At 40.0% G+C, this 12,330-nt stretch overlaps 1 protein-coding gene across 9 annotated transcripts in view; it reads left to right on the top strand.

Moving 5' to 3' along the window:
- The first annotated feature begins 1,569 nt into the window (after positions 1–1,569).
- The window catches only part of LOC128706019 (uncharacterized), a 42,962-nt gene continuing 32,201 nt past the window's right edge, over positions 1,570–12,330 (top strand). Inside the window, exons 1-3 of one of the 9 annotated variants that reach the window (XM_070101472.1) lie at positions 1,570–1,588; positions 3,370–3,447; positions 12,117–12,314. In XM_070101472.1, coding sequence (XP_069957573.1) covers positions 12,136–12,314 — 179 coding nt within the window. In that variant the 5' untranslated portion in view covers positions 1,570–1,588; positions 3,370–3,447; positions 12,117–12,135. Of the gene's footprint in view, positions 1,589–2,115; positions 2,207–2,443; positions 2,467–2,544; positions 2,592–3,232; positions 3,448–12,116; positions 12,315–12,330 lie in introns of those variants that run through there. The other 8 variants (XM_070101468.1, XM_070101470.1, XM_070101469.1 and 5 more) reach the window with 8 other exon arrangements.

Here is a 12,330-nt window from a genome sequence, read left to right on the forward strand (position 1 = left end):
ACTGGTGCCGCATACTCCAATATGGGCCTAACGTACACGGTGTACAGGGTCCTGAATGATTCCTTATTAAGATGTCGGAATGCTGTTCTGAGGTTTGCCAGGCGCCCATATGCTGCAGCAGTTATTTGGTTGATGTGCGCTTCAGGAGATGTGCCTGGTGTTATACTCACCCCAAGATCTTTTTCCTTGAGTGAGGTTTGTAGTCTCTGGCCCCCTAGACTGTACTCCGTCTGCGGTCTTCTTTGCCCTTCCCCAACTTCATGACTTTGCACTTGGTGGGATTGAACTCCAGGAGCCAATTGCTGGACCAGGTCTGCAGCCTGTCCAGATCCCTTTGTAGTTCTGCCTGGTCTTCGATCGAGTGAATTCTTCTCATCAACTTCACGTCATCTGCAAACAGGGACACCTGTGTGTGTTTATGTGTGTGTGTGTGTGTGTGTGTGTGTGTGTGTGTGTGTGTGTGTGTGTGTGTGTGTGTGTGTGTGTGTGTGTGTGTGTGTCTCAACAATCAATATTTGCACCAATAACTCATTACAGTTGTGACCGGGTGTGGAAGTGTGAATTACTCATTACTCTATAATTTGTTCATGATTGTAGCCATGTATAAACGTAAGTAACCATTCTTACAGAATTCATTACCTTTGTAACTTGTGAGTTCATTACCTTGTACCTAGTTCAGCTATCACAACTTTGGGGGCCCAGTCCCTGGACCCATTACGTACCTCTGTAATCTGTAAATACCATTGTAACTTGTCATGATTGTGACTAGACCTACCTGGAGCTCATTACCTTTGTAAATTGTGAATTCATTACCTCTGTAACTTGCTCAGCTATCAAAACTTTGGAGTCCAGTCCCTGGACCAATTATGTACCTCTGTAACCATTTGACTACCGCCCACAGGATGGGTATGGGGTGCATAATAAACATATTAAACTAAAACTAACTAATCAATCACCCACAGTTAAGTAACCCTTCTAGTTATAGCAGACTGATACTGGCCAGTTAGGTATGTTGTAAAAGGATAGGTTATGGGTGATCCAGCTACATCAAGTGACCACCAGAGAATATCTGGTAAGTGGAGAGATTATGTACAAGTGTTTTTCCTTGATGGATATATCCATGTGTAACCTACCCCCCCCTTCATTCAGTTAAACTAATATAATCTATACAGTCCACAATTAATTAGTAGCACCGTACTTGTGGGTGCTATCCAATCCATACTGGTCTCGGATAGATATGGATAAGATTGTGAGGTTGAAGGAACCACCTGCCGTGACCAGGGGTGGTTAAGTTTTCTCACATGTCTACACGGGGTGACTACGGTAAATAATATGGTTGTCTCCCAATGAGTTTACTTGCAAGCATGTAATGTTGAGTTACATAAAGGTATTCACCCTAGAAAATTTTCCATAATATTATAATCAGTCAAGATTATAACGTTAAAAATTAAAACAGCTAAGTAACTTTTTTTTTTTTTTTTTTATTCGCCGGTATTCTCCCGGCCCGGGTCTTTTCCAAGTAGTGGTGACCCGGCCTTGGCTCCCTATCTGGGGAGTGTCTCGAGACTTAAGTCTCCCATGGGAGGAGGTACAGTACCTCCTCATCTTTGGGACCAAGTGTCCCCAGGCCTAGCCACATTCCCCGCCCTCACGGGGCTCGTAGGGAGAAGCTAGGCTTCTGGTCTGCCATCTACCCCGCCTCAAATGGGCTCGTGGGGATGGCAGTCTTGTGAGTTGCAGGTGGTAGCAAGCTCAGGCTTTTTTATTAGCTAAGTAACTTACCTGTGTGAACCATTATTCCACCACTTACAAAAAAAAAGAAAAAATATTAAGTAAATTTATGCCAAAATTTACATTTTTTGCTTACTAATTCGGTTGATAACATCAAATAAAAACGAAATTAACCTAAAGAAAAATCGTATAACAATAAAAAAGGTCATACCAAATTATTGACAGATTTGTATAGTGTTTTCCGAGATATTAAAATTTTTTTTTCGATTTTTCTTAACCAAATTCGCCAAATTGGTACCCTGACCTAGAATTTATATATTAATTTTGTAAAACAAGTCACCCAGTTTTGGGCGACATCTTTTAATTTTTTTTAATTAATATGACTTAGTCAATCATTGATAGTGCCAGACTGCTGGCAAAGCCAGTCATTGTGTTAAGAGTGACAGGTACTGGTGTTATCAGTAAGTTGATTCAGGTATACATAAATACAGTTATATAGATAATCATACATAGCCCCTCAGGGAAGCTTCCTTGATGTTGGTGAGGGGCTCTTGATTTAGGGAATTGGATCTGTGCTCCAGTTCCCCGAATTAAGCCTGAATGCCTTCCACATCCCCCCCAGGCGCTGTATACTCCTCCGGGTTTAGCGCTTCCTCCTTGATAGGGGCTCTGGTGGCCTGGTGGTTAACGCTCTCGCTTCACACGGCGAGGGTCTGAGTTCGATTCCCAGCCAGGGTAGAAACATTGGGCGTGTTTCTTTCCACCTGTTGTCTATGTTCCCCATCAGTAAAATGGGTACCTGGGTGTTAGTGGACTGGTGTGGGTCGCATCCTGGGACACTGACCTAATTTGCCCGAAATGTAGAGCATAACAAAGGAGTTTCTATATAGTAGTATGTCATTGATGTCAGCTAGGACTGTATACCTTGTACATGTACTTGTAGTAAATAAAAATATTATTATTATTGATTATAATAATAATAATAATCCCAGTGGAATTAAGTCACTTTGACATTTTTGGGTTATCCTAGGTAAGTTTATTTAGACACATTTACACGTAAGTACAGTTATCATTTCATAGTGTAAATTACCTAGAATAACCCAAAAGTCAGATAAAGTGACTTATTTCCATTGTATGATAATTGTATTTATTGTAACCACTTAAATAAGCTTACTTTCCAGGTGTCACACATGCGGGTTTATTAAAATTGAAATGTTTATTTCTCGGTAAAGATTACAATGTGTGGTTTACATATTATACAATATTAATTACAATATGTGGTTTACATACAAAATATTAATTACAAAGAAGGCCACTGGCATGCCTAGGTATTTCGGACTTTTTACTATTATGTACTTTAATTACCTTCCATGACCACTACTGGGTAATTTATTTCTGCTGAATGATCGGATTTTGTACTTAATGAAATACTGTATACTTTTTTCAAGATAGTATCTTATTATCTTCTAGAACCACTTTTAGGTAAATTAATACTTTTCAGAGACCACTGATTAAGTTATTGGTCTACACCCCTCAAGGGACGTTCCTTGATGCTGATGAGGTGCTCTTGATCTAGGGAAATGGATCTGTGCTCCAGTTCTTTGAATTGAGTCTGAATACCTTCTATCATCCCCACAGGTGCTGTATAATCCCTACGGGTTTAGCGCTCCCCCATAATTATAATATTGCTCTACATAACTGGGAGCTTTCTATAAAGTAAGTTAATGCCATTCTTTAATGAACTGTAAATCATACTTTGTATAAATCAAGTTATCATTTATCAATTATTACTTCTCAAGAATAAAGAGTAAAGAATAAAGATTTTATTTCTTTGCAAAGGTTACACTGTATAGCCCTTGTGGCTTAGCGCTTCTTTATTATTATAATAATAATGCAAAGGTTACAATGTGTAATTTTGATTTCTTAAGTACAAAGAAATTCACTATCATGCCAGGGCAATTGTTACATTTTGTGACTGCTTTGGGGTCAGTTATTACATCCTGTGACTACTTTGGGGTCAATTATTATATCCTGTGACTACTTTGGGGTCAGTTATTATATCCTGTGTACTTTGGGGTCAATTATTACATCCTGTGACTACTTTGGGGTCAATTATTACATCCTGTGACTACTTTGGGGTAAATTATTACATCCTGTGACTACTTTGGGGTCAATTATTACATCCTGTGACTACTTTGGGATAAATTATTACATCCTGTGACTACTTTGGGGTCAATTATTACATCCTGTGACTACTTTGGGGTCAATTATTACATCCTGTGACTACTTTGGGGTCAATTATTACATCCTGTGACTACTTTGGGGTCAATTATTACATCCTGTGACTACTTTGGGGTCAATTATTACATCCTGTGACTACTTTGGGGTCAATTATTACATCCTGTGACTGCTTTGGGGTCAATTATTACATCCTGTGACTACTTTGGGGTCAATTATTACATCCTGTGACTACTTTGGGGTCAATTATTACATCCTGTGACTACTGTGGAAGAAAAGGTAAGATAGCATTGCAGAAGTAAAATTTAAAACTGTTGAGCCTACCATTGTATTAATTAATTTAAATTACATTATTTGTATGGCATAAAGAAATCAACATTATTACTAATTATTATTACTTATTATAAAATTAATATTACTTATCATTATTTATTATTATTATTATTATTATTATTATTATTATTATTATTATTATTATTATTATTATTATTATTATTATTATTATTATTATTATTGTTACTGTGTACTACTATTACTACACATTTTTAATGATCACTATACTCATGTTCTGTAAAACCCTTGTTATCTACAATTCTAGTCATAGGTTTAGGTATTTAAGCAAATCTTTTAGTGGCACTGTAATTACTTACACATATAAATATCTTATTATTTTTAATATAAGAATGAAATGAGTTCATTGGTGTCCCTAACAAATTGTTTGGAAGACTTGGTGGTGAAAGCTCTGGTTGACTCATTATTGTATGCAAGATTTGTAGGTTAGGTCATCATTGTCTCTCAGTAAGGACTGCAAACAATATTAAATTTTAAAGATTCTTTATTTTAGCATGGTACAATGAGCATTTCAGGCAAACTTAAGCCTGTCTTAAGACTAAATTGTGAGGTGCTGTACAAGAATTAATAAAAAAAGTGCTTTGATGACTTAACCTAGGACATTTATACAAATCTTCAACCTAGGATATTCATACAAAACTTCAGCCTAGGATATTCATACAAATCTTCAGCCTAGGATATTCATACAAATCTTCAACCTAGGATACAGTGGACCCCCGCATAACGATTACCTCCGAATGCGACCAATTATGTAAGTGTATTTATGTAAGTGCGTTTGTACGTGTATGTTTGGGGGTCTGAAATGGACTAAGCTACTTCACAATATTCCTTATGGGAATAAATTCAGTCAGTACTGGCACCTGAACATATTTATGGAGTGAAAAAATATCGTTAACCGGGGGTTTACCTGGAGTTTACCTGGAGAGAGTTCCGGGGGTCAATGCCCCCGCGGCCCGGTCTGTGACCAGGCCTCCTGGTGGATCAGAGCCTGATCAACCAGGCTGTTGCTGCTGGCTGCACGCAAACCAACGTACGAGCCACAGCCCGGCTGATCAGGAACTGACTTTAGGTGCTTGTCCAGTGCCAGCTTGAAGACTGCCAGGGGTCTGTTGGTAATCCCCCTTATGTGTGCTGGGAGGCAGTTGAACAGTCTCGGGCCCCTGACACTTATTGTATGGTCTCTTAACGTGCTAGTGACACCCCTGCTTTTCATTGGGGGGATGGTGCATCGTCTGCCAAGTCTTTTGCTTTCGTAGTGAGTGATTTTCGTGTGCAAGTTCGGTACTAGTCTCTCTAGGATTTTCCAGGTGTATATAATCATGTATCTCTCCCTCCTGCGTTCCAGGGAATACAGGTTTAGGAACCTCAAGCGCTCCCAGTAATTGAGGTGTTTTATCTCCGTTATGCGCGCCGTGAAAGTTCTCTGTACATTTTCTAGGTCGGCAATTTCACCTGCCTTGAAAGGTGCTGTTAGTGTGCAGCAATATTCCAGCCTAGATAGAACAAGTGACCTGAAGAGTGTCATCATGGGCTTGGCCTCCCTAGTTTTGAAGGTTCTCATTATCCATCCTATCATTTTTCTAGCAGATGCGATTGATACAATGTTATGGTCCTTGAAGGTGAGATCCTCCGACATAATCACTCCCAGGTCTTTGACGTTGGTGTTTCGCTCTATTTTGTGGCCAGAATTTGTTTTGTACTCTGATGAAGATTTAATTTTCTCATGTTTACCATATCTGAGTAATTGAAATTTCTCATCGTTGAACTTCATATTGTTTTCTGCAGCCCACTGAAAGATTTGGTTGATGTCCGCCTGGAGCCTTGCAGTGTCTGCAATGGAAGACACTGTCATGCAGATTCGGGTGTCATCTGCAAAGGAAGACACGGTGCTGTGGCTGACATCCCTGTCTATGTCGGATATGAGGATGAGGAACAAGATGGGAGCGAGTACTGTGCCTTGTGGAACAGAGCTTTTCACCGTAGCTGCCTCGGACTTTACTCTGTTGACGACTACTCTCTGTGTTCTGTTAGTGAGGAAATTATAGATCCATCGACCGACTTTTCCTGTTATTCCTTTAGCACGCATTTTGTGCGCTATTACGCCATGGTCACACTTGTCGAAGGCTTTTGCAAAGTCTGTATATATTACATCTGCATTCTTTTTGTCTTCTAGTGCATTTAGGACCTTGTCGTAGTGATCCAATAGTTGAGACAGACAGGAGCGACCTGTTCTAAACCCATGTTGCCCTGGGTTGTGTAACTGATGGGTTTCTAGATGGGTGGTGATCTTGCTTCTTAGGACCCTTTCAAAGATTTTTATGATATGGGATGTTAGTGCTATTGGTCTGTAGTTCTTTGCTGTTGCTTTACTGCCCCCTTTGTGGAGTGGGGCTATGTCTGTTGTTTTTAGTAACTGTGGGACGACCCCCGTGTCCATGCTCCCTCTCCATAGGATGGAAAAGGCTCGTGATAGGGGCTTCTTGCAGTTCTTGATGAACACAGAGTTCCATGAGTCTGGCCCTGGGGCAGAGTGCATGGGCATGTCATTTATCGCCTGTTCGAAGTCATTTGGCGTCAGGATAACATCGGATAGCCTTGTGTTAATCAAATTTTGTGGCTCTCTCATAAAAAATTCATTTTGATCTTCGACTCTCAGTCTGGTTAGCGGCTTGCTAAAAACTGAGTCATATTGGGACTTGAGTAGCTCACTCATTTCCTTGTTGTCATCTGTGTAGGACCCATCTTGTTTAAGTAGGGGCCCAATGCTGGACGTTGTTCTCGATTTTGATTTGGCATAGGAGAAGAAATACTTTGGGTTTCTTTCGATTTCATTTTGGCTTTTAGTTCTTCCCACGATTCCTGACTCCTAAAGGATTCTTTTAGCTGAAGTTCGATGCTTGCTATTTCTCTGACCAGTGTCTCCCTACGCATTTCAGATATATTGACCTCTTTTAGCCGCTCTGTTATTCTTTTCCGTCGCCTGTAAAGGGAGCGCCTGTCTCTTTCTATTTTACATCTACTCCTCCTTTTTCTTAGAGGAATGAGCCTTGTGCATACATCGAGTGCCACCGAGTTAATCTGTTCTTGGCATAAGTTGGGGTCTGTGTTGCTTAGTATATCTTCCCAGCTTATATCGGTTAGGACTTGGTTTACTTGGTCCCACTTTATGTTTTTGTTATTGAAGTTGAATTTGGTGAATGCTCCCTCGTGACTAGTCTCATTATGTCGGTCTGGGGCTCCACGCATACATGTCTGAACCTCAATTATGTTGTGATCTGAGTATATTGTTTTTGATATGGTGACATTTCTTATCAGATCATCATTGTTAGTGAAGATGAGGTCTAGTGTATTCTCCAGTCTAGAAGGCTCTATTATTTGCTGGTTTAAATTGAATTTTGTGCAGAGATTTAAAAGCTCGTGTGAGTGTGAGTTTTCATCAGAGCTGCCTCCTGGTGTTATTACTGCAACAATATTATTTGCTATATTCCTCCATTTTAGGTGCCTTAAGTTGAAATCCCCCAGGAGCAAGATGTTGGGTGCAGGAGCTGGAAGATTTTCCAGACAGTGGTCAATTTTTAACAGCTGTTCCTGGAATTGCTGGGATGTTGCATCTGGAGGCTTGTAGACTACCATAATGACTAGGTTTTGGTTCTCGACCTTTACTGCTAAAACTTCCACTACATCATTTGAGGCATTAAGCAGTTCTGTGCAAACAAGTGACTCTGCAATGTACAGGCCAACCCCCCCCCCTTTTGCCTGTTCACTCTGTCACATCTGTATAGGTTGTAACCTGAGATCCATATTTCATTGTCCAAGTGATCCTTTATGTGGGTCTCAGTGAAAGCCGCGAACATTGCCTTTGCCTCTGCAAGCAGTCCACGGATGAAAGGTATTTTGTTGTTTGTTGCTGGCTTTAGACCCTGTATATTTGCAAAGAAGAATGTTATCGGACTGGTGGTATTGTTGGTACTGGGGGGGGATTTTTTTTCCGGCATTAGTATCTGTATCTGTTGGTTTGGAGTGGAGGCCATCGACTGTGGTTCCACTCCAGGAATGACTGGATTTGGTGTACGATTTCTGCCATTTCCTGCCAGTTTTTTTTCCTTCCTGGCACTAAAAAACCTCTCCCTCTTGAGTGGCTGTGGCTACCCAGGTTTTCCCATGGCCTGGATGTTTTGTATCTTTTTGTCCCCTTTAGATGGTATGCCTGGCAATTTAAGTTATAGCACAGTCTTTCCTGTACTGAAGAGGTACACAGTTCAGGGTGAAAAAGCTTACGGGAAGGGAGTTTGCATTTTCTTGTTGTCATATGGGCATGGCATTTTCTAGGGTGGTCATAGTTGCATGTCCCATCTGTTTTTCCAGATTTCCCATGCCAGCAGATACCAAGTGCATAGTATGTGCACAGGCTTGGTTTCCGTTTGCCTTGGGTTTCTGTGACTGTATTCCCTGTTGGTGCATGTTTCCCTGTCTTACTTCTATCCTCCCTAGCACCAACAATGGAGCTCCCACCAGTTGTTTTTGGTAATATATCCTCACTATTGCTAGTGGAGTCCTCTTGTTTGCTATTTCCTGTGGTATTTCTAGTTTGCAATATTGGTTTTATCTTATCTTTGACTACACTTGTTTCCCTACTATGGCTCCTGTCCCCTATGAGGTCATTTATATGTATTCCTTCCTGCGTATAATTCCCGACTACCTGGACAAAATCTCCAGCTTCACCATTACTGTGTCCCAGGACAGCATCTCCAGCTTCACCATTACTGTCTCCCAGGACAGCACCTCCAGCTTCACCATTACTGTCTCCCAGGACAGCACCTCCAGCTTCACCATTACTGTCTCCCAGGACAGCACTATCAGCCCCACATTTACTGACTACCAGGACATCACCTCCATCCTTACAGTTTGTGACTACATGGCCAGTATCAAGGGCAGTACCATTCAGCCCAGACTTTTTATGTTCCCATCTTTTGTAGAAAGCTTCCAGGTTTTCTATGAAAGCAGCTTTGATGTTATCCTCTTTTAATACCCTTGTGATTTTAGTCCACAGATTTTCCTCATTTGGGCATACCCAAAAACACTTCCCTGTTTTAACACTGCTTGTAGCTAGTTCTTGGATATCTGCACAAGGGGCGTGACACCAATTTCCACAAAAATGACAATTTATCCATGTGGAAGCCCGTTTGTTTGACTGGCCACAGACTACACACAGCTTCATAATGATTTGAATGGTTGATTTACTGCAATTCTACTAGCAACCTCTTGAATATTCTATTAATAACCTCCTTAAATGAAGCTCTAGCTATTTGTATTTCTGTTTCTAACTGTTTTTTTTTATTGGACAGCTTACCGTCACGTTCCTGATTTATATTTAATGTTTGTGTTTATAAGGCGCCTACAACCCCATCCGTTTACAGTCTGCTTTATTGTCCAACGAAACCGTTTGAAACCAGTCAAGGGTCCACTGGATTTATACAAATTCTTAACCTAGGATACATAAGGGGGATTACCAATAGACCCCTGGCTGTCTTTAAGCAGGCACTGGATAAGCACCTAAAGTCGGTACCTGACCAGCTGGGCTGTGGCTCGTGCGTTGGATTGCGTGCAGCCAGCAGTAACAGCCTGGTTGATCAGACTCTGATCCACCAGAAGGCCTAGTCACAGACTGGGTCGCAGGGGCATTGACCCCCAGAAATCTCTCCAGGTAAAACTCCATGTAAACTCCAGGATATTCATACAAATCCTTATAGTGTACTACTGTATTCATATTAAGTGTGTCCTCACCTTTCACACTGAGGGACTGGGATTAGTCCCCAGAATGGGTAGAAAGTTGGGCACATGTCCTTACACCTGCTGCCCCTGTTTGCTTAGCAGTAAGTGGGTATGTGGGTGTTAGGTGACTGTTGTGGGTAACATCATGGAGGAAAAGATTAAAAGTCCTCAGTAGAAATAAGATAGTTCCCTATGATGCACTGACTTTATTGCATTAAGTAAAAGGAAACAGGTGCAACTTTTGTTCTTTTACCTAATGTATAAGTGTGTCCTTTTACTTAACATAATGTCCTTTTACATAACACATTGTTAAGTTGTTAGATAATAGATTTGTCAAGCCATTATCTAACAGCTTAACAAAACTCCTGGAGAGGAAATGTCGCCACAATAAAATGTCACATTTATTTATTTATTTATTTATTTAGAAATTTTAGCATACAAACAGAGGTACAAAAAATACAGGTAAGAGCAGCATGCCAAAGCCACTTATATGCATAGCATTACGGGCTGGCTTAAAATTAACTTAAGATTAACTAAGCAATGATGAAATCAGTGATAAGACATTATTGTAAACAGATAACTATAAAATACAAATGAGTATTACAAAGACAGGTCCTATGGTTGCATGCATTGCTGTTCATTCAGTAGAATGGAGTATTCTGTTAGGTAGTGTATTTAAAAAAATAACAAAATTAGGTTTAACATTTGTGTGATATAATTGTGAGTAACATTTACGATATACAATTTATATGGTTCAGTTATTCAGTATTTATTTGGTTTTGAGTGAGTAAGTGAACTTTGAGAAGAGACTTGAATTTATAAACAGGTAGTGTTTCTTTTATATTTACAGGTAATGAATTCCAGATTTTAGGGCCTTTTATGTGTATTGAGTTTTTGCATAGCGTGAGATGGACACGAGGAACATCAAAGAGTGATCTGTGCCTTGTATTATGGTCATGTGTTCTGTTGAGGTTGGCAAGGAGATGTTTGAGGGGAGGGTTAATATCAGAGTTAAGTGTTCTATGTATGTAATAAGTGCAATAATAAGTATGGATGTTTTGTATGGTGAGTAGGTTGAGTGTTTTGAATATTGGTGGAGTGTGCTGCCTGTAGTGAGAATTTGTTATCATTCTAACTGCAGCCTTTTGTTGGGTAATTAGTGGTCTGAGATGGTTAGTTGTTGTTGAGCCCCATGCACAAATTCCATAGGTGAGATAGGGGTAAATAAGAGAGTGATAAAGGGCCAGGAGGGCTGACTGTGGAACATAGTACCGCACTTGTGTCCTTTTACTTAACACAGACTTTATTGAGTTATCCTGGATGGCTAAACCTATGAGTTAAAAACAAATCCCCCAAAATCTTACTGTACTCTCAACATTTTTTTGTGGTTCTTCTTCTTTCAACAAACCGGCAATATCCCACCAAGGCAGGATGACCCAAAAGGAAAAGTAAAAGTTTATCTTTTTAACTTTAGTAATGTATACAGGAGAAGGGGTTACTAGCCCATGTTTTGTGGTTATATTATAATATTGTTTTATAAGTTTGAATATATCATGTAAATAACTCTTCAACAAAATTTAAATTCATGATGTTGAATGCTAAATATATGAGTTGAAATATTTCTTTCTGCTTTACAATCTGTATATAAGATTTTTTTGTAGCCTCACTTCGTATTATATTTTAGTTTAGTGCTATGTAACCACAAAGATTTTTTTTTTTTTTACACAAATTAGTTTTGCAGGCTAAGAACTGTTATCCTACCTCAGCTCATTTCAATGCTCATCCCTATCTAAGGTATATTACCACCCCTCAGGATGCGACCCACATCAGTCGGCTAACACCCAGGTACCTACTCACTGCTAGGTGAACTGGGGCAGCAGATGTAAGGAAATATGCCCAACATTTCCACCCATACAGGGGATCGAACCACAGACACTCAGCGTGTGTGTCAGCCGAGTGTGCTAATAACCGAGCTACGGGACTGTTTCCCCATGAATATAATAATAATAATATTATCTTATTAGTGTAAGGTTGCCCCTGAAGATGGAATCAAGAGAGAAGTATAGCAAGGATACATACTATGTGTTAGGTCAGACCATCAGTCACGAGGAGGACCTGCTACACGAGTTTAAGGGTCACCGTAACATTTCCATTCATGATATACCTAGCCATGCCCTTGCGAGTGCTGGGGCAAAAGAACGAACCAGGAACGCTGTCTCTGTGTATGTATCAGTGCTT

Source organism: Cherax quadricarinatus, chromosome 77 (genome assembly GCF_038502225.1).
Source record: "Cherax quadricarinatus isolate ZL_2023a chromosome 77, ASM3850222v1, whole genome shotgun sequence".
In the NCBI taxonomy this organism is placed as follows: domain Eukaryota; kingdom Metazoa; phylum Arthropoda; class Malacostraca; order Decapoda; family Parastacidae; genus Cherax; species Cherax quadricarinatus.